Source organism: Penicillium macrosclerotiorum (genome assembly GCF_028827735.1).
Source record: "Penicillium macrosclerotiorum strain IBT 26536 chromosome Unknown utg000014l_segment0_segment0, whole genome shotgun sequence".
In the NCBI taxonomy this organism is placed as follows: Eukaryota; Fungi; Ascomycota; class Eurotiomycetes; order Eurotiales; family Aspergillaceae; genus Penicillium; species Penicillium macrosclerotiorum.
Window position 1 is genome coordinate 284,739 of NW_026643093.1, and position 24,239 is coordinate 308,977.

At 48.2% G+C, this 24,239-nt stretch overlaps 6 protein-coding genes across 6 annotated transcripts; 2 read left to right on the forward strand and 4 right to left on the reverse strand.

Moving 5' to 3' along the window:
• Positions 1 to 2,148: 2,148 nt before the first annotated feature.
• N7462_011678 (uncharacterized protein) lies at positions 2,149 to 11,317 on the reverse strand (the record flags this gene model as incomplete). The annotated part of the gene is made up of 11 exons (XM_057083392.1): positions 2,149 to 4,230; positions 4,289 to 4,766; positions 4,827 to 5,167; positions 5,224 to 5,580; positions 5,645 to 8,760; positions 8,813 to 9,265; positions 9,327 to 9,756; positions 9,816 to 9,928; positions 9,984 to 10,107; positions 10,164 to 10,674; positions 10,731 to 11,317. 11 exons carry the CDS (start codon positions 11,315 to 11,317, stop codon positions 2,149 to 2,151), a joined length of 8,592 nt encoding a protein of 2,863 aa, XP_056927805.1.
• Positions 11,318 to 12,275: 958 nt separating this feature from the next.
• N7462_011679 (uncharacterized protein) lies at positions 12,276 to 12,934 on the forward strand (the record flags this gene model as incomplete). Its single annotated transcript, XM_057083393.1, has 2 exons — positions 12,276 to 12,608; positions 12,668 to 12,934. The coding sequence occupies 2 exons, from the start codon at positions 12,276 to 12,278 to the stop codon at positions 12,932 to 12,934; spliced, it is 600 nt and encodes a 199-aa protein (XP_056927806.1).
• Positions 12,935 to 14,207: 1,273 nt separating this feature from the next.
• On the reverse strand, positions 14,208 to 17,746 carry N7462_011680 (peroxidase/cytochrome P450 family protein; the record flags this gene model as incomplete). The annotated part of the gene is made up of 6 exons (XM_057083394.1): positions 14,208 to 14,664; positions 14,734 to 16,915; positions 16,965 to 17,157; positions 17,212 to 17,260; positions 17,336 to 17,433; positions 17,495 to 17,746. 6 exons carry the CDS (start codon positions 17,744 to 17,746, stop codon positions 14,208 to 14,210), a joined length of 3,231 nt encoding a protein of 1,076 aa, XP_056927807.1.
• A 2,092-nt stretch (positions 17,747 to 19,838) lies between these two features.
• N7462_011681 (trans-2-enoyl-CoA reductase (NADPH) TSC13) lies at positions 19,839 to 20,964 on the forward strand (the record flags this gene model as incomplete). Its single annotated transcript, XM_057083395.1, has 3 exons — positions 19,839 to 19,878; positions 19,958 to 20,173; positions 20,285 to 20,964. 3 exons carry the CDS (start codon positions 19,839 to 19,841, stop codon positions 20,962 to 20,964), a joined length of 936 nt encoding a protein of 311 aa, XP_056927808.1.
• Positions 20,965 to 21,426: 462 nt separating this feature from the next.
• N7462_011682 (putative alpha-1,6-mannosyltransferase subunit) lies at positions 21,427 to 22,540 on the reverse strand (the record flags this gene model as incomplete). The annotated part of the gene is made up of 3 exons (XM_057083396.1): positions 21,427 to 21,654; positions 21,729 to 22,162; positions 22,249 to 22,540. The coding sequence occupies 3 exons, from the start codon at positions 22,538 to 22,540 to the stop codon at positions 21,427 to 21,429; spliced, it is 954 nt and encodes a 317-aa protein (XP_056927809.1).
• A 774-nt stretch (positions 22,541 to 23,314) lies between these two features.
• On the reverse strand, positions 23,315 to 24,004 carry N7462_011683 (mitochondrial 54S ribosomal protein bL28m; the record flags this gene model as incomplete). Its single annotated transcript, XM_057083397.1, has 1 exon — positions 23,315 to 24,004. One exon carries the CDS (start codon positions 24,002 to 24,004, stop codon positions 23,315 to 23,317), a length of 690 nt encoding a protein of 229 aa, XP_056927810.1.
• Between the last annotated feature and the right edge of the window lie 235 nt (positions 24,005 to 24,239).

A 24,239-nucleotide genomic window follows, 5' to 3' on the forward strand; every position in this document is an offset into this window, starting at 1 on the left:
TTGTGTCTGTACCTTGAAGGAAATAGGCTTTTGATTCTCGTCTTCATCTTCGGAAGATCCATATAAATTAGCGTGTTCTTCATCTTGAAATCCCCCAGAGAACACGATTTTTCGATCAAAGTGACACCTCCCACCGTTATGCAAGGGATGAACACGTCCGAGTCCGAGCCCCAAAAGCAATTACGAACGTGCATGAACTACTGATCCTCACTATTGCGACTGTGAACTTTGACGACTTCCTAAAAGATAAACTATCTATTGATTAGTCCGACCAAGAGAAAATCTGTTCTCAACAGCGTGGAGATTTGAGTTGACCTGGGTCCTATCTGACATGTATGGCTTGTTCCCGCAGCATGGATGTCCAGCTGTCACCCGATGCAAAATGCAAGGCTGCTGATTTTCAAGCATGTTTAGGCAGCTCAGTCAGACGATCCTTAATCAGAAAGTGACACGCTGTTTAGGGGCAGTGAAAAAAGAGAAAACACTTGTGGTGGAATTATCCCATGTTTTGATGACACTCGGAGACTTTTTTTTTTTTTTTACAGATTCTTTTGTCTGTCAACATCACCCCGGATCTGCTGAAATGGCATCAGAATTCCTGACCCTTATCGTCTCTGTGATTTGGATGGGCGTTCCGTTTGGAATCTATGGGCTGGGTCTCTTGTTTTACGAGCATCTTGCCAAGTATGATCGTCTGCGGTATGGCTGTTGTGGGCTCAGTATCCTCTACTCTTGCTATTCCGTACAGCACCCAACCACAGGTCCGCTTTTCAACTATATGACCGGTTTCATGGCTATTTATCATCCTGTGCGAGCGATAGAACTTCTCATCGTCTCCAACCCGCTGTCCATGCGGCGCTTGAGAAAAGTCGGCCCTCTGTACTGCTGGGAGTCCATTCCACCACCCAATGACATTCGTCGTATTTTTTGCATCATCGACTTGCTTGCAAATCCACGAGCCATTGGTTGGAGTCATGGCCCCATACGCCATCTTCCTCCCGCGGGTTTGATAATCAGTGAAGGTGGTGCTCGTACTTCATGGAAGCGGGTCAGCGACTGGAAACCCAGCCTTTGGTCCTTCGTTATGACTCAGACACGGCGCATTATAATCGCATATTTATGGTTTGATATGTATCTGGCAGTATTCTCTCATCAGAATGGCCGTCTCGCGATGCGGATGATCAATAACGTTTCCGAAAGCCTTGGGGTGCAACTCACACTGGCTATGAGCCATGAGATATTCAAGTGGTTGGGGCGAGTTGCACGTATTATTAGCGCTCAGGTTTTCCTGGATGGGTCGCACGCATTTTTCTCTCTCATTGCAGTGGGTATCATTTCAGGTATCTCAAACGATATTGCAGGGGAGACGTGGACGCATCCAACTCTTTTTGGAGGATTCCGGCTATCTTCACCCAATCTAAAAGGCAAGTGTGTTGCATCAGAAACCAGGCCACTGAAGCTTATATTTTCTTTCAGATTTTTGGGCCAACTGGTGGCATGATGTACTTCGACGCCCAATGTGGTCCGTTGCTCAGTGGCTGATGCCCTCCGAGGCATCCAGCAAAACTCACATCTGGGTGATGTTTGCAATAACTGCTGCCTCACACGGTATGGCATCATTTACATCCTCTCGACATGCTATTCCTGCAATAAGGGTTTTCATCGCCTACTGCTTCCAGCCAATAGCAACAATATATCAAAAATCAAATGCTCAGTGGATTGTGTCACGGGCGAAGAAGGCTCCAACCACAAGTTCGTTTCTAGTTTGGGCTATTGAAGTGATGTCATCAATCACTTGGCTCCTCTTAATACTCCCTTGGCAACTTGATGATCCTGGGCAGGAAGCATTCTTTGCAGCTTTTCAACTCCCTCGGACACCTTGGAGTATGCAATTTATGATATAGTTTCACAGTAGTTACCTGAAGCATTTTGGCTGCCACGGCCATGCAGCATCAATTCATGTATTTAAGGGATTCGAAATTGATTCTCTACTTCTTGTAGTGCACCCCACGTATGAACTGCGCAGATATGAGGTACTCATGGAGGATGGAAGCAATGGATTGTACTTTGTGATTTTCTGAATTCATACTAAGCATTTCGCAGGTTTAATAACATCAGATTCAGGCCTTCAGTATCAAGCCACGGATTCTAAAGATGCTGCCACTGAGTGAAGTATGTCTCCATTAGTTCAAACATGGTCTTGCACTTTAGAATATCCGGCCGGTCTGCCAAAGCTCTGTGAAGATTTTCAGTCCCATGAGTCACCATTGCATCTTGTTTGCTGTTCCACCAAATAGACCCTTTCATTAATCTCTCTGCAACTACGGGTGCCATGCTACTCAAACGATGACCGACTCTCTTTGACATTAGTTCTGCCCATTCAGAAATCTCGACAGCGCGGAGTGGCGGCGAAGTCAATTGGCTGAGTATGCCGAATGTTGTTGATAGATCGATATTTTGGTCTTGGTCTGGATGAATCAAGTTATACGCCTGGCCGAGGTTACCATTGGACAGTGAGATATGCAAAGCAGCCGAGCACACAAAGTCAACAGGGACAAAATAGTTCCGCTGGGCAGGAGGAATCGGATATGCGCCCAGACTAATGCAAGTCGACATGAGGCGATTAATAGCATCGTCTGCGTTTCCTATTCCCGTTGCACTATCTCCCAGAACAAAACCAGCTCGATGAATTGCGAGAGGAAACCCATTTGAGATGGCATCCCATACGATGCATTCCCCAACGTATTTGCTGAGCGAGTAACCCGTATGGTGTTGTAGATCTCCGGAACCAGGTGCTGGCCTCTCATTTTCTGGCACGTATGTCAGGCTGCTGAGAAAGCCTGATGGGCCATATGCTGCCATTCCCGAGAAATAATGAACAGGTTTGAGGCGGCGAGAATTGGCAAATTTGAGGACATTCAAAAGCCCAAGGACATTGATGTCCCGATGAGCAGAGTATGGTAGAGTAAAATTGACAAAGGCGGCCAAATGAAAAATGGCACTGCATTGACTGGATAGACGATCATGCTCATCCGCTTCCAGACCAAGTTCTTGGTGAGCGATATCTCCTGGAACAGCTCGAACCTTGTCCCAGGACTGGATTGGTATGCGGAACTTGGCAAATGCTGTTTCAAGCCGTTTCATCGCTGTCACCGTGCAGTCAGCGCGAACCAGGCAAGTGACAGTCTGCAGTTCAGGCAGGGCGACCAACATGGACAACATGAACGCGCCAATAAACCCAGTGCCGCCTATCAAAAGTACATGCCCTTCAGATTCAGCATACCATTCGGATATTGGCTCTGGGATGGGCTGAATAGTCCGACCGAGTGTCGCATCTTGGAGATACTGAAGATCTTTATCGTTTGATGTGAGCGTGGAATCTCCCGCGGAAACCTCCGTGTTGGTGGTTTCTTGGTATTTGGCACGTAGCGCCTGCAGCGTCACCTTTCCAAGGCCTCCTATTGTCTGCGAGTTTGAAATCTCGACGAGAGGCAACTCCAAGCCGAGATGGCGGCGATACCAGCTTCTGATTTCGATCATAGCCAATGACTCAATCACTATGTTGTTGATCTCATTCTCGTCCATATCGTCAATGTTTCCTAAATGAGATCCAATCTCCACCCCAAGAACTCTGGTGATTCTCACTTGGGTAGCAGGGTCATCTAGTATATGAGGATAACTCTTCACGGAATCCATCAGCTCCTTAAGATCACCATCCAACGCAGATGCTACTGGCTCAGTGTTCGAGATGATATTTGACCACATGCTATAGCGCGCGTCCCGAGTCCAAGGTGGTACGACACCGGGACTAGTGAGAGGCTTTGTAGTTCCGAGACCCAGTGCTATTTGACCTGACTGGCAAATTGCCAGTTCCAGAGCCTGAAATAGCTCGCGCTCTTCAACAGTTTGCATTGAGGCGGAATTTGCACGTTGTATGAGTTTAGGTGCATTCTCATATGCAAACCCTGCATCGTTCATCAGACCGAGATCAATGACACTTGCTGCAAGTCCGCGTCCTGATCTGTACTGGACAAAAGCATCCAGGAATGCATTTGCTGCAGCGTAATTTGCTTGACCAGCATTCCCGCAGAGACCAGCAAGTGAACCGAAACACACAAAGAAGTCAAGTGTATGGTCAACGAGAGCGTTGTGCAAGTTCTGCGTTCCCTGTACCTTGGAGGCCAAAACCGAGCACCACTCATCGTGCGTCATTTTCGACAGTAATTGATCCTGTTTGACCCATAAACTATTATTTGGTTCTTAAATTTGACGGGGAACTTCAGCCTACCTTCAACATCATGGGCATGTGGATAACCCCGGCAATACGCCTCTGGCAAGCCGTCACTGCACGTTGTACCTCATCCATATTGGCCACATCTCCTGCGATCACAGTCACTGAACAATTTTGATTGCGAAGTTCTTCCAGGAATGACTGAGATCCGGGGGTGCTCCCTGCCGATCGACTGAGAAATACCAAATTTCTCGCTCCCTTCTCGACCAACCAGTTTGCCACGGTGCGGCCCAAACCACCTAGACCCCCAACCATCACAATTGAAGCATCGGAGGGGAGGGATATGAATGTGGAACTCAGGGAAGCACCAAGCTCCGAAGAATCATCGGGCATCTTCACAACAATTTTACCCATATGTTTCCCGGTCTGCATAAACCGAAAAGCTTGGCAGATGTCTGCTGCGTCGAAAACCGTAAGTGGTCGAATGGGTTTAATCGTTCCTTGCCCGATGAATTCCATGCATTCTTGCATTACACTAGATTCCCCAATCCATTAGTCCACTGACACAGGGAATTGGTTGGAAATGCTAACTTACCTGTGAAACTGGCTGATGTCTTCATCTATGATCTGCTTCGCATCGACACCGATGAAAGACCTATTTCCTGCAAAAACATTCATGTCCAATTGGCCATTTCCTAGCAGATCACGCTTCCCTAACTCAATCATTTTTCCAAACTTAGCAACACATCTCCAAGAAAGATGTAGAAGCTCGCCGGAGAGAGAGTTGAGAACAAGGTCCACTCCGCGATTTCCAGTTTGCTCCATTACTCCCTGGAAGAAGGATGGGTCTCGAGAACTAAAAATGCGATTTCGAGAGATGCCAAATGTGTCCATCAGATGGCGCATTTTATCTTCATTGCCAACAGTTGTGAATATCTGCCATTGTTAGCTACTAAAATCGAGCAAAAGATGCGAAAGCGAAGGAAATGTACCTCGGCCCCTATCATTTGGCAAATTTGAATGGCTGCCAGTCCAACACCACCGCATCCACAATGTATCAAAACAGACTGGCCTTTCTGAAGTCTGCCAATCTGAGTGAGTGACAGGATTACAGTACCATAAACACAAGCAATTGTGGCCGCATCTTCCAAGCCGATCCCGTCGGGGAGAGGGAAGCAGCGCTCCCCAGCAACAATTTTGCGTGTGCACAGAAGTCCATCGCCAATAACAATCACCGCATCGCCAACATTAACATGAGTCACTGATGAGCCTATTCGACGGACAACACCGCTGCCTTCAACACCGAATTCACTTCTGTCGCCGACCACACCTAGAGCGACCATCATGTCCTGAAAATAAAAATTTAGCCAACAAGTCCCCCAAGAGCAGCCTACTTCAAGTAAATATGCTTACCCGGAAATTGAGCCCAACGTATTTCATGTCGATTTCAACGTCACTTTTTTGCAATTCGCAGTGCTCACGTTCCGACCACGCAAGTGTGTCGAGTAATCCATATGATCTGATATCTAGGAACTTGGCTTCGCAGTCGGCAGGCCTTGTGGAGGACAACTCCTGGCGAGCGCTAACCCAGTGAGCCCTACCAATATGAAGCCTTCCTTGATGAAATGCAAATTCACGATCAGGATCCACGATTGAACGGTTCAGTTGTCGCCTCATGTGCTCTAAAACCCGAACTGTGGCACTGGCAGATGTATCGTCAAAGTCATCGATCTCGAGGGTATAGAATTCAGGCGACACTTCGTGTCTAATTGTTCGGATAACTCCCAGAGTGAGGCCCAATCGCGAATCATTGCATGATATCTGAGAGCTTCCTGTGATCCAGAGAATATGAGAGCTTTTGATTTGACTCACGAACTGTTGGAACTGAGCAAACCTTTCTGGAGAGATGTCATCGAAGAATGGACCTTCCAAGTCTATAACTGAAATCCAATCTATCCCTGCAGGAGGGTTCGCTCCAAGAGCCACCCATGTTACGAGCTGCCCTCTTCTCTCTATCTCCTTTGCTAAGATGCGAGCCCAATCCGGCACTGTGGAAAGATAGAGAATCGCAATTTCCTTGGAATGTTTATTGGCCAGAGGGTATGGCCGCGATGCAATAGCTGTACCCTTGTGGTAGATCGATGAGTCCTTTAGTGTCAACATGCCAGAAACCTCGAACCCGGTCTCCCTCAGTTCATTCTCCCATTGCTCGGGTGTGATGGAAGGCTTGCTGCAGGAGGGGTCATGTTGAGCCCACCATTCGGGGAAGATGCCCATCACGTATGTGATCAAAGGAATTGTGCACAACACCCCTTGGTAGAACAGTCGACCACCTGGGGCAAGCAAGGTAAATATGTTCTTTAGGGAGGGCGACATTGGCATGTCAGCATCGAAAGCCTCTGAAGCGATGATCAGATCATAGCCCTCAGCCTCGAAGCCCTGCTCAATAGGGTCCCGGGCAATATCGAGTAGTGTGCACTGTATTCTGGGGGCCCATGAGAATGTCTCTTTTGCACGACCAACTCCATCTTCTGTCCTGTCGGTGACAGTGTATTTTGAATACATGGGAGTGCCATTATTTGATGTTAGCCCGCATAAAGCTTGGGTCACAGCGAACCCATTGCCCAGTCCAATAGTCAAGACTCGCATCACCGGGTTAGAATGGCTAAGAAGAGAGAAGAACTCAGCGTATCCTGCCGTCACTGACAATGACTTGTAAAACCTGAAAAGATCTACTGCTGTATGTCCCAGTTCCTCAGGGCCGACCGTCCCCTCCACCAAGACGTCCGAAACCATTGAAACTTTCCTTGCCAGTTTCATGAGAGGCGCCAGCTCAGTGTACTCTTCCTCGATTTCTTTCATGATCTCGGTCAGATGATCATCTTGGCAGAGTGATTTTCCGCATTTCCTGGATTGCTTCCTTGCATCCGCTTGGGAGCAGATCCAGCGTTGATATCCTTCAAGATGGAAATTATTCGGGTGCAACGGTTGAATTTTGTCCGCTGTTGTTATTATGACTGATTCAAAGAAAGCATCAAGGAGAGTTGAAGCACGGTTATTCAAAATCTTGGGTAGGAGGTCCTCCGCCAAGGAAACCATGTCGACGTGTGGCTTCCAATCAATACGGGCAACCAAACAATCATTCCTTTCCGTGTCATCTGAATCTTCGACTCCGAAAAGTACGCCTTTTTCCATTGAAAGAACAACCCGATTTTCAGAGATCATCATTGCGTTGCCGATTATACAGTCGCCAGTAGGATTGCATGACGCATCAATAAACATCAGCCCACGACCTGGAGCAATATAGATGCTTTCGATTGCCATGGGCATACAGAGTTTGGTCATATGACGAGAAGATCCCCGACAAATTGCGACGCCGAGCATCTGAAGATTCTGATCAATTATGGTCGGATGGATGGCATAAAAGCTAGAGTGTTTCGCATCACTCTCGTCACTATATTGGACACGGGCCCTTGCCTGGGGACTGCAGGGATTGGCAGAAATGTTCTTCAATCTTCGGAATTCAGGGCCAAAGTTTAGACCGCGCCTTTTCATCGCTTCGTACCATGACTTGGAAGAAACCATGCGCGGATATGAGATGAAATCAGGTGGGACATGTTGTTTCACTGTTCCGGCTCTGACTTTGCCAGTGCAATGCTTTTTCCATGTCCCATTCTGATACGCCGATATTGTGAACTCGTACCACGGAGAATCCGTCGTCATGGTGAGTCTTGTCGGACGAAGGCTGGTCACTAGCTCTGCGGCTTCGCTCTCTTTGAGCACTAATGGCGTCTTCAAGGTCAAGTTATGGATTGTGTAATCTTCCATCCCGACTGTCTGTCGAATCGCCTCACCGGCCATGGCAATGTATCCAGCGCAGGGGAAAATGAGCTCTTTTCCCAGCATGTGGTCCCACAACCAGGGTACATGTCCGACAAAGAGAACTCTCCTCCATGAAGGTTCCAGATCTGTTGATTCCAGAGAGCGAGGCCCTAGTAGCTCGTGATGTGGCGTCTTTGGGTTTCTCCATTCATGAACCAGCCTCGTTTCGCTGAAAAAACTCTCCTCGTGCAGCCATGGATAAGCCGGAAGTTCCGTCAAAATCGAAGCGCCTTTAGTATTATTGACCACATTCAGGTCAACAAAGGCTCCGTTACTATGAAGTCTTCCAGCAGTCATAAGAAGAGCCTTCCACTGAGGCTGGCCGCGAACGAGGGTCGGGATATACTTGGACATTTGATCGGCATCGTATTTGCGTAGGATTTGGCGCAGCGGGCTTGAGAGTGTTGAGTGAGGACCAATCTCAACAAAAAGATTTGGCAGCCGTGTTTCTTGAAGCAATCGCTGAACGGCACCGTTAAACAAAACCGTGGATTGCAGATTATCCCGCCAATATGACGCATCCAGCATCGTCGGATCCAATATGACACCGTCTTGGGCCGTCGAGTAAAGCGGTATCATATTGTCATTATGGGATATGATCGGCTTCATCATGGTCTCATATGCAATGCCAGGTTCCTTCATGCTTTCTGTAGCAAGGTTAGCTTCAATAGCACTAGTAGATACAAACTGTGGACTCACCAGAGTGATATGCCACAGAGATTTTCAGGCGTTTACAAAATGTTTCTGGGTCATCTGCTTCAATATTCTCAAGCACCTTGTCAAGAGAGCCTGCATCACCAGAGAGCGTCACGGACTGTGGACTATTATCACACGCCACAGTCACATCACCCAGAAGGTACTTTCTGGCCTTGTCGGCTGGGAGACCAACTGCAGCCATGCCACCAGGCTTCGTAGTCACCTCACCTACGGCTCTACCCCTCAAGTATGATATTGAAATTGCCACACCTGCTTTTATTGCACCAGAAGCATATGCAGCGGCGATCTCGCCACTAGAGTGACCTATTACTGATGTTGGACGTACACCCCATTCTTCAAGAAGATCTACCAGTGCGACCTGTACTGCTGTGGAGAGCGGCTGAGCAAATTCAGGCTGCTGAATCCTGCTTGATTCGTCATCTTTCGCTAGCTCTTCTGTTTCATCAAAATGGTTAGACCAGATCGTGTATTGGCACAAGTGCACGGTAATTCTCACCTTCCAAAGTCCAGCTGGGAGGATTCTTCAGCAAGGACAACTCTTGATCCATGGCCCTAATGCTGTTCAGGAAACATGGTGATGTGGACATTAACTCTTTTCCCATCCCGGCCCATTGTGCACCTTGGCCAGTGAAGACAAAAGTGATTTCAGATGTTATGTCGCGGCACTTCTCAAAATCTGACGTTGTTCCATCGGGATCAATGATGGCGAATGCTCGGTGAGCTAGATGTTCCCGTCTCACGCCTAGGGTATATGCGAGATCATTCACTGGACATGGCATTTTGGTGATGTACTCTTTCATGTGATCCACAGCCTTCTGTAAAGACTTTCCATTCTTTGCAGACAGAACCAATACTTGAGGGCTTGTCGTATCTGTGGGTCGCTGTTGTTGAGCGTGAGATATGGAGGCAAGGGATTCCAGGATGACCTTGACGGCGTGAGTAAAAATCAAACCCATCATGAAATGTTTTCCGTGTTCTCACGTACATGTGCATTTGTTCCACCAATCCCGAATGAATTCACGCTCACTCGTTCGCATCGACCGTCAGGCCATGCTGTTGGGCTTAGTGGCACTTTCAGACCTGCCTCTTCGAAAGGAACTTCATAAAAAGAGTTAGCAATTGCCTACGATTGAATTCCATAGTATTTGCTTACTTGACGGGTTTGGACTCGTGAAATGCACATTGGGAGGGATGATCCTCTTCTCGAGTGCGAGAGCAGACTTGATGATCGAGGTTATCCCCGACGCACCTTCCGAATGTCCAACATTGGCTTTGACCTAAAGAATTATTAGTGAATTTCTGGCGAAATGACGAGATTTGTGGCTTGACCGACCGCTCCAATATGGATACCCTCAGGGAAGACCTTCGCGACGACAGATGTCTCCGCCGTATCACCAGCAATTGTCCCCGTTCCATGGCATTCGAAAAATCCTGTCTGGGAGATGTTTTCAATGCCAGCCTTCTGATATGCGCGTCGAATGAGGCGCTCTTGAGCCTCCGAGCCAGGTGTTGTGATGCTTGGTGTTCTTCCATCACAATTCACAGCCGTTGAGCGAATGACAGCGCGAATAGGGTCTCCTTGTCGCAATGCTTCCGCCAATGGTTTAATATAGATGGCGTTGATAGCCTCGCCTCTACCATAGCCATCAGCGGAGGCATCGAATGTCTTACAAACTCCGTCTGGTGATAAGATCATGTTATCTGAGATAGATATGGTCATGGTGGGTGTCAGAATAAGATTCGACCCGGCGACGACGGCCGAGGAACATTCACCACTATACAGTGCCTGACAGGCATCATGTAAGGCAACCATAGAGGATGAACAAGCCGTTCGATATGTGATACTGCCAATTATCTTAGAGTCCAGACTATACGGGGCGGTTTGATTTGGACTACTTACCTCGGTCCCTGTAGGTCGTATTCGTAGGACACGCGATTCGAGAGCGCAAAGTCCCCCGCGCTTACGACATGGAATCGGTCCATGTGTTGGGTATCCTTGCTAGACATTTCCAACCAGTCTTCTCCAAAGACGCCGACATAGCAGCCAATGCTTTGACCACGCCAGTTCGTCTGTCCACCAGACTCCATGCATTCCCATACGACCTCCAGAAGCAGCCTCTGCTGTGGATCTAGCTTTGCTGCTTCAGTCTTGCTCATGGAAAAAAATGACCGGTCAATATGACCAACATCTTCTTGTAGGAAGTATCCATGGCGGGTTTTGACGGTACCCGGCCGGGTAGCGTTGTAAAATGCGTCCGCCCCATATCTTGTCTCTGGGACTTTGCAGTGTCCATCCTTTTTGTTGATCAACATGTCCCAGAACTTATCCATAGTATTTACCCCTCCGGGAAGTCTGACTGCCATCCCAACAATAGCAATTGGAAAGGGAACTTTGCTAGAACGATTCTGTCCTGCGACATCTTGCTGCGATTCCTCGCGTGCCACCTGAGGTGCAATACCAATAGGACCAGCTCTACCCTCCGGCATTGATGAGCCATCAAGTGGTGTTTTGGCTGAAATCCACGACATCTTGATCAATCATGAGCCAACTCGTGTGGCGAGACGTATTGTGACTCCAAATTTTGGGAAAGGTAGAAAAAAATAATAAGGAAAGTAATGCTATATACTGTACTTGGGGAATTTCTTGCACAGACTAACATACATGTCCAGTGCTTGAACAATCGAACTAACTATCGCTAGACAGATGGAGAACTCCCTCATTCCATTTAGCTGTTGCTTTGACTCTATCGTGAGCTCATCCTGAAAATGATATGTTTACTTTTCCGTGACCCAACTGTCGGTCCAGAATGACATATCTTCAGCTCAACCCCCGTGGAAAAAGCAATTACTCAGCTACTCATTTGCCAACCGTCACCCCGTACCCAAGCTTGATGATAGATCAGCTGGCAGTTTGACAACTTATTGAACTTTATTCCATAGGCAACATTCTTTATGTTTTTCTTTCTCTTCGAAATAAAGGGGCAGAAGGATCGCGGTTCATTTTGGACGAATGAGCCCCGCTATAATGCAGGGGAAATGCCCCTTGCATATCCATCAACATCTATTAAGATTTCTATAAAGAAATTTTCCAACCGACCTACAGATCAGATGATTGATCAACGGCTGCAAGACTTTCAACCGCTCCATGATCCATGAAATCCGGCTTCTGCAAGGCCACAGCACTCCGTACATGAACTTGCATAGCACCTCTAATGCTAATTTACTGATGTTGACGGTTTATTGACTGACTAGTAATTTTAAACCGGTCTCGCATGCAATAACAAAACCCCTACCTAGGATTCCGCACGAAAGAAAATGCTGCCTAAGACAATTCAAAAGTTTGTACGGAGTAGCAATTTATTATTATTTGGCTTCTCCAACGCACTTTCATCCCACAATATCCCTCGACCAGTCACTCCGCTTCGTTTGATTTACTTTCTGCACTATGCGGTTTTTGAAGTCCTTTGTCACTTTCTCGTCACTATTTCTGGTGGCCTGCGCTGCACCCGCAACCCAGAAAGATAGTGTCATTAGCAGCATCGCTAGAGTCTCCCAGGCTGTACAGGTAAACAAAGATGCCATTAACCACTATCAGGGTGGTTCTCTCGCCGCTATTCCTGTTGGCCGCAAAAACTATGATTGCTGGTATGCCCTGAGAGAGGCACATTCTAAGCTCACCGACACGAAATTCACACCAAGCGAGTCCAAAGAGGTCGTCAAGCAGTTCTCCTCCCTGAATCAAGATTCTATGGACTTGTTAGATTTGTATCGTGAGAAGGTTGGTTATCTTCACCTTATTGGAGCTTGTATGATGATGGCTAATATTGCTGGCAATAGGCACCATTACTGAACCAGGCCAGTGTCAGCTTTTTGGTGCCAATCATGATGCAAGCTTTATTCCGAGAGGCGGACGACTACTCCGTCGCACTCCAAGCTCTTATGCCTCAGAAGGATATTCCGGCCATGAAGCAGATAACTGTAGACCATAAGGCTGCGTGGGATGAGGCATTTGCGGCTTACGACCCTACCCGAAATACAGAGCCAGTGCAACAGTGGAGGTCCCTGATCTCGGTTTTCTCGCCGGCTTTGACATATATTCTCTGAGAACAATGCAACACTAAAGCTTGAGCCTCCTTCATCTATATATGGACTTGATGTTCCTCATACTAGGATGTAATTTCCATAGTGGTCTGGAATGGAACTTGTGTTTATTTAATGTTCTTCGAAGACCGCCAGAGACGAGGATGGCGCTTAAAACTTTCGGGTATTTTGTCATTGATCGGAACAAGCCTACATCACAAGAAATCTTTTCAAGTCTGTATCTGCTACACAATTCATATAAATATAGCTATTTATTGGAAACCTTGAACGCCATTCCTGACCTACCTGAACGGAATAATGTAGCTTGTTTGGTCAACCCCAGCAACCTAGGCGGATCTTTTTGTGAACGTCGGCTTGCAGAGTAAGAGGCAAAACAACTGGCTTGCTTAGATATAAATGAACAGATCAATTTGCCCTTCCTAGCCTTTTTCACCGGGGCTATATGAGTATCACATGCACTGGCAATGCAGCTCTTTAAAGCTTTGTTATCCGCCCGCCTTTTACCTTCAATCAGATATCCTATCATCAGTTACCCACTCGACGAGACGAATTCGACTGTACTTATAAAATAAAATAGGCCATCGGGAATGGCGCCCCAGAGCCCTGGCTTGCAAAAGCGGCGCTCACCAGCAAAGAGTCCTTCGTCGCTCAAGAGTCAGCCATGCAATTTATCTCTACATTCCGCGCGGACGACCGTGAACATGATCGGTCACCGGATTGTGGTATTCATCATGAGAACATGCTTTCTTACTTGCGAGCAATGGACTCGTATACTGTCACTGTGAGTTCCGCGCATTGGTAGCCACCATGCAGTTGCATTTTGACAGCATTGTCAGGAAGTTTTGATTCATCAATTCGAGAAACCAGCTCGAATTTTGAATTGAGCTTGAGGAGCCCAGAAGCAATAATAAATGATAATACACAAGAGCAAGCGCGGTACCAGCATGACACGATATGACTACCCACCACTCGAGCGTCCACGCATCACAGAGTCCCCAAATAGAGAGAGCAGCTCCACATAAGGCATATGTACTAACTCGAGACATTCTATGGCAAATTCGTAATCAAGCATTGCCACGAGTCCTGTTCCCCTTCCATACAAGACAATAGGATTTCGGCAACTAAGCCCATTTTGTAAATTTATGGGCGCCTGAGATGTTATTGCCTTGTCGTCCGAGCATGACCGCCCAAACAACTATAAAAACGGCCAACTTGAACCTTCCATTGAATTCATAATAGTTTATCGACAACGAGAAAAGCAAACAGGGTTTTCTGTTCACTGGTTCTTCACAACAGGCAACTCTCCATCCCACTGGATTTTCATCGTCGAAGGGAACGGCGAAACCATACTCTGCTCGGCATCCATATACATAGTAAGTCCGCCAAGCATTTTCAATTTTTTCAGCTGGCCTTGGGGCCCAGGGGCACGGCGTAAGTTCTCCAATTTTCCGATCACACGCATCATGGTTGGCAGTGAAATCTGACACACGGCGCGCCCCAGGCATTGATGCGGACCGAAGCCGAAGTGACAATACTGCGACAGGTCCCGATCTAAGCGAACCTTGTCAGGCTCAGGCCACGCTTTGGGATCATGACTTGCAGCGACCAAGTTAGTCCAAATGAATTGCCCAGCTTTCACTGTCACTTTTTCTCCATTATCATCGATAACTGTGGGCTTGTTGACCTCTCGGACAAGGGCAACCGATGACCTGATCCGGCCACCTTCCATGAAGCTGTTGGAAGTCAGTATACAACTTGAAAATAGAGGAGTGGAGACAAAACATAGAGAAATTTATACTCACTATCTCAGAAGCAACTCATCGGATTCGGGGGTCTCTTCTTTAGACAAGCGCTGGATCTCCGCAAGGTGATGGGCATTTTCAGGCTCCAGATAGAAGTCCATACATTGGATGAATAGCTGGGCCTGGTTCGCCACCATCGAGGTTGCAGACGGCAGGATATGGGTCCAGACAATATCCTTCGGAGGAAGACCACTCTCAAGGAGGTGCTGAATCATGTGAACTCCATAGTCCGAGAGGGTGTCATGGCGATGGAGGCGATTCAGTAGATTGGCGATGAATCCAGCCTTGTCAACAAGCTCCACATTTGCCATGACCAGATCACCGAGCTGCTGCGCAAGATTGCGCGAGGCTTGCTCGAGCTGGAATGACTTAGAAACATCGACATCATAGAAAATACATGTAAAAACCAAGGCCAGGATCTGATAGAGTTCCACCGGACTAAAGATGCCTCGCGGGTTGGACTCAGTCTTCATCGGGAGGGAGAATAGATTAGCGCAGAAATGAATTTGGGCAAGGTTGGCCACGTCTCGAACGAGGTCGACTTGGTTGACGCCGGCGATTTTGTATGAGTTCTGGCGTAGAAGTTGAATGGTAATCTCCTCGTAGAACGAACGCACTTCCGATTCCCACTTCTCCCTATACAGGGCCTTTCCCACTATCTTCCGCGATGAGGCATTCGCAGGACGGTCGTCTGCTAACATGAAGTCTCGACCGTAAGGATGACCGTCACGTTGCAAGATAAATTCCAACTTTTTAGCCAGCGTCACTCTGAAGCCCTCCCGATCTGCGAGAATGGACATGCAGGCAGCATGCGAGTTGATAAGCCGAGGCGTCGGAACGAAGGAAGGTTGGTCGAAGCTGTATATTTTATCCAGTTTCAGGCTGCTCAGGATCTTTCGGTTTTCTTGTGGAATCACGAACGGGAAATGGGCATAGACCGAGTCCCCGCGGAAGTGATTGGGGAAAGCTCTGAGTACCAGCTTATAGAAGACATGGCCCTTGTCCACGGTGTCGTCATAGCTGATTTCATTGAAGCCCCAGTTTGTGAGATGTCTGGGGGTGTAGTCGACAGTATAAAATCGATCGCCACGAACAAGAGCCACAGCATCCGAAAGAATTGCTCTTGACGTAGTAAAGTTGGCACATAGTCCACTGCTCGGTGAGAGAGGCTCTTTCGCATCTTCAACAACCAGTCCTGGATAAAGCTCCACAAGGTCCGGGTGGTCATAGAATCGTCGCAATTGATCGACGATATGTGGATCCGAGTTAATCTCTTCAAATGTCTTATAGGGTGCCAGTTTGAAAAACGACCGGAATTCGTTCAATGTGGCCAAGTTCCATGACCGCGCCTGCTTGATGCCCAGGACTTCGATAGTTCGGAAGACAGTAGGTACGTTAGATGCCCCGAACGCTCCAGCCACATCTTCTACGCTTTCTTCGAAGATTTTAACCAAGTCATCATCCTCAAATGAGCCGTCCGCCTTGCGGTGCAAGTTGCCAAACGGACGTTCCTGAGGGTCCTGGGGAAGCGTGGCCTCCCATTTACCAAGTCCCATGGTAAATTGCTGCAGAGAAAGCTGGCTCGGGTCTTCCACATTTGGAAACAATTCCTTGTATAAGCCTTCGGACCACTTTTGGTCCCGAGCTGAGATGCATGAGTGCCATCTATAGACAAGGTTGAACTCCGCGGACACCTGGTTTCCAGTAGCCTGCTTGGCAGCTTCCCCAAGAAGACCATCCTTGATGTCTGCGCGAGGATCCAGACTCCATGTACTGTCTGTACGGTTCAGGTTGAGGATGGTTCGAACATAATCTTTCAAGATGATGTTCACATAAAGGCCACAAGTGATCAAACGAGACGTCTGGAACAGGTCATTATCCCAGGTCGCATAAGCCTTTGTATTGGACTCGTCGGGTTTGGTGAACCGACCGCCTTCGTTGATTGCTGCCAGCTGAGTGACAACGTAGTTGTGGAAACGATTGAACATGATTAGAAGGACACCGACACCAGGAGGAAATCCCAAGATTCGCTTTGCAGAAAAGCAATCCGGCTTCAACTTGCCGTCCTTGAAGGTTCTCACTGCATTCTGCTCGTCCTGGTTGTTACCATAGAGAGGGCCCAGGTCGAGATATGAGGAAGTCAAGGATATCGTGCTATCACGGGGGTCCGTTTGGAAGAGATCTAGCTTGTGTTAGTTGCCACAGGTGCCTATAGAGGGAGTGAGACCAACCATGGATAATAATAGATGCGAGGTAGAAAAGGACGCTGGAGATCTTGTTCGGGTGCTCCTTGAAATCCTTCCGAGCCAAAAGACTGTCAAAAAGAGCCTCTGGCTCTGGAAGAGCAGCAGGCAGCATTGTCTGCGGTCGGACAGATCGTGCGTAGGGGGTACCAGCAGCACCGATCTGCTGCCAAAAGAAGTTCTATGCTAGGAGTCAGCGGTTGTCCTCTGGGACCTACAGATTTACATTGCATACATTGCCTGATCCATCAGCTTTTCGATATGCAGAATCCCGCCCCAGGTATCTGCCCAATCCGCGGTGTTAGTCCATCACCAACAGCAAAGCACATGCCCAGCTGGGGATAGAGAAGTCGGCTTACGATATAGGCGGGTGCTCTAAATCATTCCATAAAGTGTTCAGGAAGGTATTCGTCAAATCTTTGCCGTTTTTCGACGTGGAAGGCAACCCAGCCGCGAGCTAGGAGAATATAAGCCACAACTGGTCACTATAGGCAGGAGATCAAACTTGATAGACGAACCTGAATCACTCGTTCCATGATATACTGTCGGTCATTCACGGGGTCCCCGGTAATCGAGCTTTTTGCGACTTCTGCCAGTGTCTTGACATCCTTCAAATCAAAGTGACCCAGGTCCTGGGCCAGGCCTGTGGTCGTATTACTCTTGATGTAGGTGCCATCGCCAGTTTCAGTTGGCAAGGGTCTGAGGGATGCAGCGACAACTTTTTCAACTTGGGCAAGAGGGTTGCCGTTGCCATTGGTTTTGTCGGCCATGGTTCAGGAGTTTCAACGATGGTTATACAACAAAAAAATACAGAGCGCAAATCACAAGTCACAGAGTGAGCTGTCCAAAACTATTCAACTGTGAGCCTAAGGATCAGCAAACCCTCGTCTCAATATAAGAGCTTTTGAACTCGGAATAAGAAAGAATCGAAACCAGAGGCCTCGGATCGGCGTGCATCAATGGATATCGTTGACTGGTGCCAAAAATGACAAATAGGAAACGCGTACCAAGCCCGAATAGAAAATCACAAGCGATGCGAAATATACAGCAGCAGTCTTCGTTCGTGGATGCCGGCAAAGTTTTGGTGGGTGTTCACGAGGCCACCACACTGGATCGCGACAATAATAGCGATACACGTAAGGTCAAGATATATGTTTCCAAGGGAAAAAGTTGGTCATGATACGTCCACGTCGGAGGATATGCAATTGGGGAAGGGGGAAGCATGATGGGGTTATGTATAAGCCTAGACCCCTCTCTGCTACAAAGCCTCCCACGAATATGGTTAAATGAGCCACGGCTGAATGACCTTCAGCTCGTAAATGTCTCCGTAGTTCATATGGGCTTGTCTGGATCGGTTTTGGACCGTCATCCTAGCGCCACCCTCCGCATGCAGCAATGGGCAAATGCAGACGACGCCCCACTTCGTAGTGTGATAAATGGGGCGCCTCTCATTCGCGCGTCAAAATCCTGGTCGAAAATGGTTCCAAATTTGCCAATTTTGGCCCAGCGTCATCAAAAATAGCCAGGCGCAAAGGTTCGGCATAGAAGGGAACCTTTTGCTCCGTGCTTAGCGATACGAGTTTTTTGGAGCCGGGGATCCCCAGTCAGCTGAAAGGCACTCGAGGTTACGCTGCGGCTTGGTGGCTTCGGACATTGCCGCAATAATAGCCTTTTAGTCCACATCTGCCATTGGCTGAGTCGACGCCCAGTTCAGTACAGTAAGCATCGTGCCGGCCTGATGTGCAAAATTGTCAAGACGGTTAAGGATTAGCAGTCTGCTGATGCACACCAAGACTTCTAGCCCGGGTACTAGTGACAGGATTTCGGGGCTGCTTATAGAGAACATTGTGATCGTTTACCGAGGCGAGTTGATTGGCGACACAGTTCGGACAGACTATCCGTCGAGGTTGGGGTTGTCTGAGCTGAGACGGAGCTTGACCAAATCACTGGCAATGAACAGCAGGTAGTCGAGAATATGGCACCGCACTGGAAGGAGCAAAGCATGAAATAGCATCATTTCCAATTATTTCCTAAATTTGAAACAGCTACATCGATTCAGTGGGTGGCTTCTTTTCGACTGAATGGGTCTGGATGTGATAGGAGCTTAATTCTTTCAGGTGTATAGTATTGCCACGAGGAGTTTTGCTACCTTGGGTCCAACACTTTAATTGCGCTTAAAGCCCTATAAAAAGGGCATAAATCAAAGAGATGTTAAGTGTCAGAATTATCTTCGTTTCATGATATCGGTAGCAATCATAAGACTTTCAAAAATATAATGCAGTTGAGCAACGAGGGAAGCATTCTATTGTAGGTGTCTCAGTGCATTGCTGTTTGTGGATCCTAACCTAGCCATCAACTGGCCTTTGAGACCCGTCCAATCCACCTCACCATAAGTGGACCCCCCTTCACCTCAGCTACTATTCTGCAGCCACATATTAGACAATAGCCCAATTTTGCTGACCTTAGTGTGCATAATAATTCAAAAATGAATAATTGGTCAAGGAGGCTTACTAGTCTGCCCGTTTGACCGTTTTGGCTGCAAATGACAAATGCTTAAGGGGGCTGTGGACAATTTCAAAAAAATAAAAATAGAGAAAATTTTAGCACTGCAAACCGTAAAGGTCTTGCGTGTAGTTCGGATATCCTACCGAGCCTTTTGGCAGGAGTGAGAGCTGTATACTCCCCATTTATGGCCTCAGGTGTCACATCACGTGGGGTCGGCCGAGGCTGCCGTTGAGGCTAATCAAATCCCAACAGGCTCGGTTTCTCGATACTCCTGTGTGACCTAATCGGCCCCCGGGATAGCCTGAATCGCTTCTTCTTTCCTGTCGCTTTTTTTCTTGCAGCTAGTAAATGCCCCAGATGTCGTCATCTAAAATCACTCTCATCATTGAGCCACGGGGTATGCAGCTATAGCTCCTATAAACATACCGGACTTGTTGAATCCGGAACCTCTGAGACCTGACACTGACAAAGTACAGGCAAACCCATTCGCAGACTCCCCAAGGAGGTCACTGTTGCGCTCAATTCCTCCGGTGAGGACCTGTACAATCTCCTCGCTGATGTCTCTGGCTCTTCTGTCCACCGTTTGCGCATTACCAAGGGAAGTGACCGCAGCGTTGTGCCCAATGCGAAGACCACTGCCATCAAGGACACTGGTCTGCGGGAGTCAAGCGTCATTCATGTCAAGGATCTGGGTATGTGATTTTTCGATTCCACTATAGCTGATCAGGGCTGGAGTCAAGGAAAAGATCTGCTCCCCCGCACATCCCAAGGCAATGCTAATGGAAGTTCTCCCTGTTGTAAAGGTCCCCAAATCGCGTGGCGTACCGTCTTCATCATCGAGTATCTTGGTCCGCTCCTCATCCCGGCACTGTTCCTTTTCTCTCTCCGCCCACTTGTGTACTTCAATTTCGACCAGCTTCCCGAGCCATCCGAGACACAGCTCCTGGTCTGCGCCCTTCTGACCATCCACTTCCTTAAGCGCGAGTATGAGACAGTCTTCGTGCACCGCTTTAGCAATGCCACCATGCCTGTTCGCAACATCATCAAGAACAGCGCCCATTACTGGGCCCTGGCGGGGTTCAATATCGCGTACTGGGTCTTCCGCCCGGATGCCGCCGCGGCCAGCGCGACCCCCAACCCTGTCCTCGTGTACGCCGGTCTTGCGCTGTTCGTGTTTGGCGAGCTGGCCAACTTCAACGCCCACTTGATCCTGCGAGATCTCCGTCGCCCGGGTACCACCGATCGGGGCATTCCCTCTGGATTCGGATTCAATCTCGTGACCTGCCCCAATTATATGTTTGAGATTATCGCTTGGCTGGGCGTGTTCCTGGTCAGCCAGCTGAGCTGGAGTGTGTTACTCTTTGTGACTGTTGGTGGTATTCAAATGTGGAGCTGGGCATGGAAGAAGGAGATCCGCTACCGTAAGGATTTTGGTGACAAGTACAAGAAGAAGCGTACCGTCCTTCTCGCTGGTATCTGCTAATCTGCGAATTGAATCGTTGGTTGGTGATATAAGGTCACTTTCTGACACGGGAGTCCCGACTCTACCGAATTCGAAATGACGAGGCATTCTGTGGGCATGAGTCCCATGTTTTCCTGCTGTTTTCTTTTCAATTACATAGATGCTTCCTTGATGGATTTGTTGGTCTACACGACCAAATAATTGTTCATCTCGGGGCTCTTCTCAAGTAGTCTTTGAATAATAGTGAACTTACGAAGCGTGGATTTTATTACTGGGTATAGAAAAGAATAATAATGACCGTGTTCCCTTTGTATCTTATGCACGCCAATAATAATAGCAAATGAGCACCGCGCTATATGTTAAAAAAGCCAATCTATAATAAAATCAAAGAATCAATAACACCAAACTATTCTGCACAGTGCGAATCACATAAGACAGTAGACTGTCCTAGCAGGTGAGTAGCCTTTCCCCAAGTAGGGCAATTCAACTACTCTTGATTTTTTTCTGCCACAGGCCGTAATATGACTCCAGTTCCTCGCAATCACGACTGCTGCCATCTTCGCATCCCGGGAATCTGAGAACAAGATCTCCATCTTTGTAAGTCCCATCAATAGCAGCACCCAATGAGTCTTTGCTATAGGCATTCATGATACGCTGCGGAACCAAAGCAGTCCGAGATAGCACAGTTGGGTGCCATTGCATAATGTGATCCTAGATGAGTTGTCAGGGTCAGTATTGGTTCAAGGAACTTTTCACTTTAAGCCTGGGGAGTGATGATATCTTACCAGGCCATGAGTCTCCGCCTTTGCAAAGTTATAGCTCCGGTAAAGCGGGTCAAACCACAGGTCCAAGAAAAAGCGCGCGAAATCGCCATTCTTGAGGATAAAGCTACCGGCGCAGAGATCCTCCCCATCCTGGGTGGCGATGAGATCGATATTTTTCTCCTTCAGATGTGAGAATGTTCTGATAATGCTGTCTGGTGGCACGACTGGTTGGTCCTTCAGCATCAACCCTTCGAGGCGATTCCGGTCTAGCAAAAGGGATGTGAGGGACTTCGACGGATTCATGAAGAGAGCATGAGGACTCAGGTGAAAGAAATATTTCGAGTGAGGGTGTTGCGCCATTGCGTGTCGAACAGCTGGGACCAAAGCCCAGCTTCGGGGGGAATCGCCGATAGCTTCATTGTATTCGGAGACGCTTGCGAAGAAGTTCGTGTAGCCTATCCATGGACACCGTATTAGCGGAAATTTGGTCCGAGCAGAGATGAACCTAACAAGCAGATATGAGGAAATAGGCATCAATTACCATGGCGCTTTGCGTAGTCTTCTCGATTCGTAACGATCTTGTTGATGTAGCTATCGCTAAACCGTTGTCGATCCAGCACCGTAACGATGACCACGCCCGCCGTACCAGCCGGCGTTGCAATGGAAGTCGAGCCGAGGGAGAAGAGATGAGAGATCAGATATAAGATGGAAAGAATCGCAAGCGCAAACAAAGCAACTGTCTTCAGCTGCTTCTTCCGATATAGCGGAAGTCGGGAAGAGTGGGCGCCCGGGTGAGGAAGAGGGCTCCTCCGCGGAGGCAATGCGAACTGCATGGCCGAGGATCGTCCCCAGCACTATGATGCTGGAAATGGACAGAATCGGTTACAGTAAATCAAATCATAGCAAAGCGTATTGCAGGCCGGAGCTTCAAGGAGAATGGTTTGCTGCTGCCGATGGTGAGTTGTCAATAGGTAGTTGCCAGGGCGAGGTTGAACCAGGTTCTGGCCACCTCCGAATCCGGTGGGCGGCCGGCGTCTCTGCGCATTCCAGAGCCCTTCCAACTTCACCAACATCGCCCGTTTCCAGTTAGCACTGGATTTTCAGCGATAAGAAAAAGCCAGCGAGCGAATTCAATTCAACCATTAGCCCAGGTCATGTCTCATTGACCAATAGCTTCGTACTGGATCGCACAAGCCGCTCTAATTACTACGAGATAATTTCTGCTCGAGAGGAAATTGAAAACGCCCATCAAACATAACAAGCTCATCTGACAGCAGATGTATCTTACTACGCACAGATATAGAGAAAGCGAGGGACTGGACTGTAGAAATGTGGATGATATTGGAGTATAAATACACAGAAGGTTTGGTATGCAAAGTCCCACAAGGTCACAGCCATGGGAAGAGTTCACCATATTGCTCAAAAATCAGACAATGGAAAAGATAATTCGAAAAAAGCGAAGAAAAGTATGGTGCGCAAAAAACGTCAACTGTTTCGTCGCGATAATGGTACAATATAAGAAGCGCCGGTCTCCGTGCTTGTGTGCATGCCTTGAGCAAATTGCAAGGCATCGCCAGATTTTAAAGTATCCCGCTCAATGAGTCGTTTCAGGCCGACTTGACAGCCTCACTTTGATGTACGCCTGTACGGACACGCTGAGGATCACCCTTCCCCTTTCCACGGGGTTTTGTGAGGCCTTTAATGTTGAGTCTCTCTTCGACCTTGGCTTCAATCTCATCTTTCTTGGACTCAAGGAACTCCTCAAATGATACAGGCTCCGGAAGACCGTATTTCTCTCGTTGCTGCCGGAATTCTTCCTGGATTGCAGGACTTTGCATGACCTTGTGTCGCAGCTCCCATCCGAACACGCCGAGCTCCTTGATACGAGCTGGGCTGTTGCCCATGAGGTATTTGTCGACCCCACCTTCCTTATAGATTGTCCGCAGGGCTCGGCGAGTAATTTTGATGAAGAGGTGTTCTTGCAGAGCCTCACTCCAAAGCTTCTTGCGTCGCACATTGGGCTTCCAGCTTCGTCGTGTCTTGCCTTCATTTCGGCCTCGAGAGATCTTGTTGCCGAAACGAATCACTGAGCCTCCATAGAGACCGGTGTCGGCTTGTTTGTACCATTGCCTGGGACCGTAGGGGTAGGCTGGGACATCTTCCGGGAGTTTCTTGTCGGATTGCGCGGTCAACGTAGTCGAGAAGCAGCGCTTCGGTGTCGAGAGTGACAGGCTGCGAAAGGCTGTGGAGAGGGAAAAAGGAGCTGCCATGGCCGATCGGGACTGAATTCCTGCCATTGAGGGCAATGAATACCGATTGAGCAGCGTGGACTGAAGCAGGCCGTGTCGCTGAAGATGTAGCGGGAAGAATTTGGGGATGCTTGACCGCCTTTGGCGCGGCTCCGTGACTGGCGCAGATCCCTTGCTCGCGAATTTCGGCCAGAAGCATATTTGAGAGGTCCCATCGCATTACATTCGCTGTTCTATCTGCCTAATCTTTTTGGAAGATTTTGCTTCGTTGATTTCTTCATTC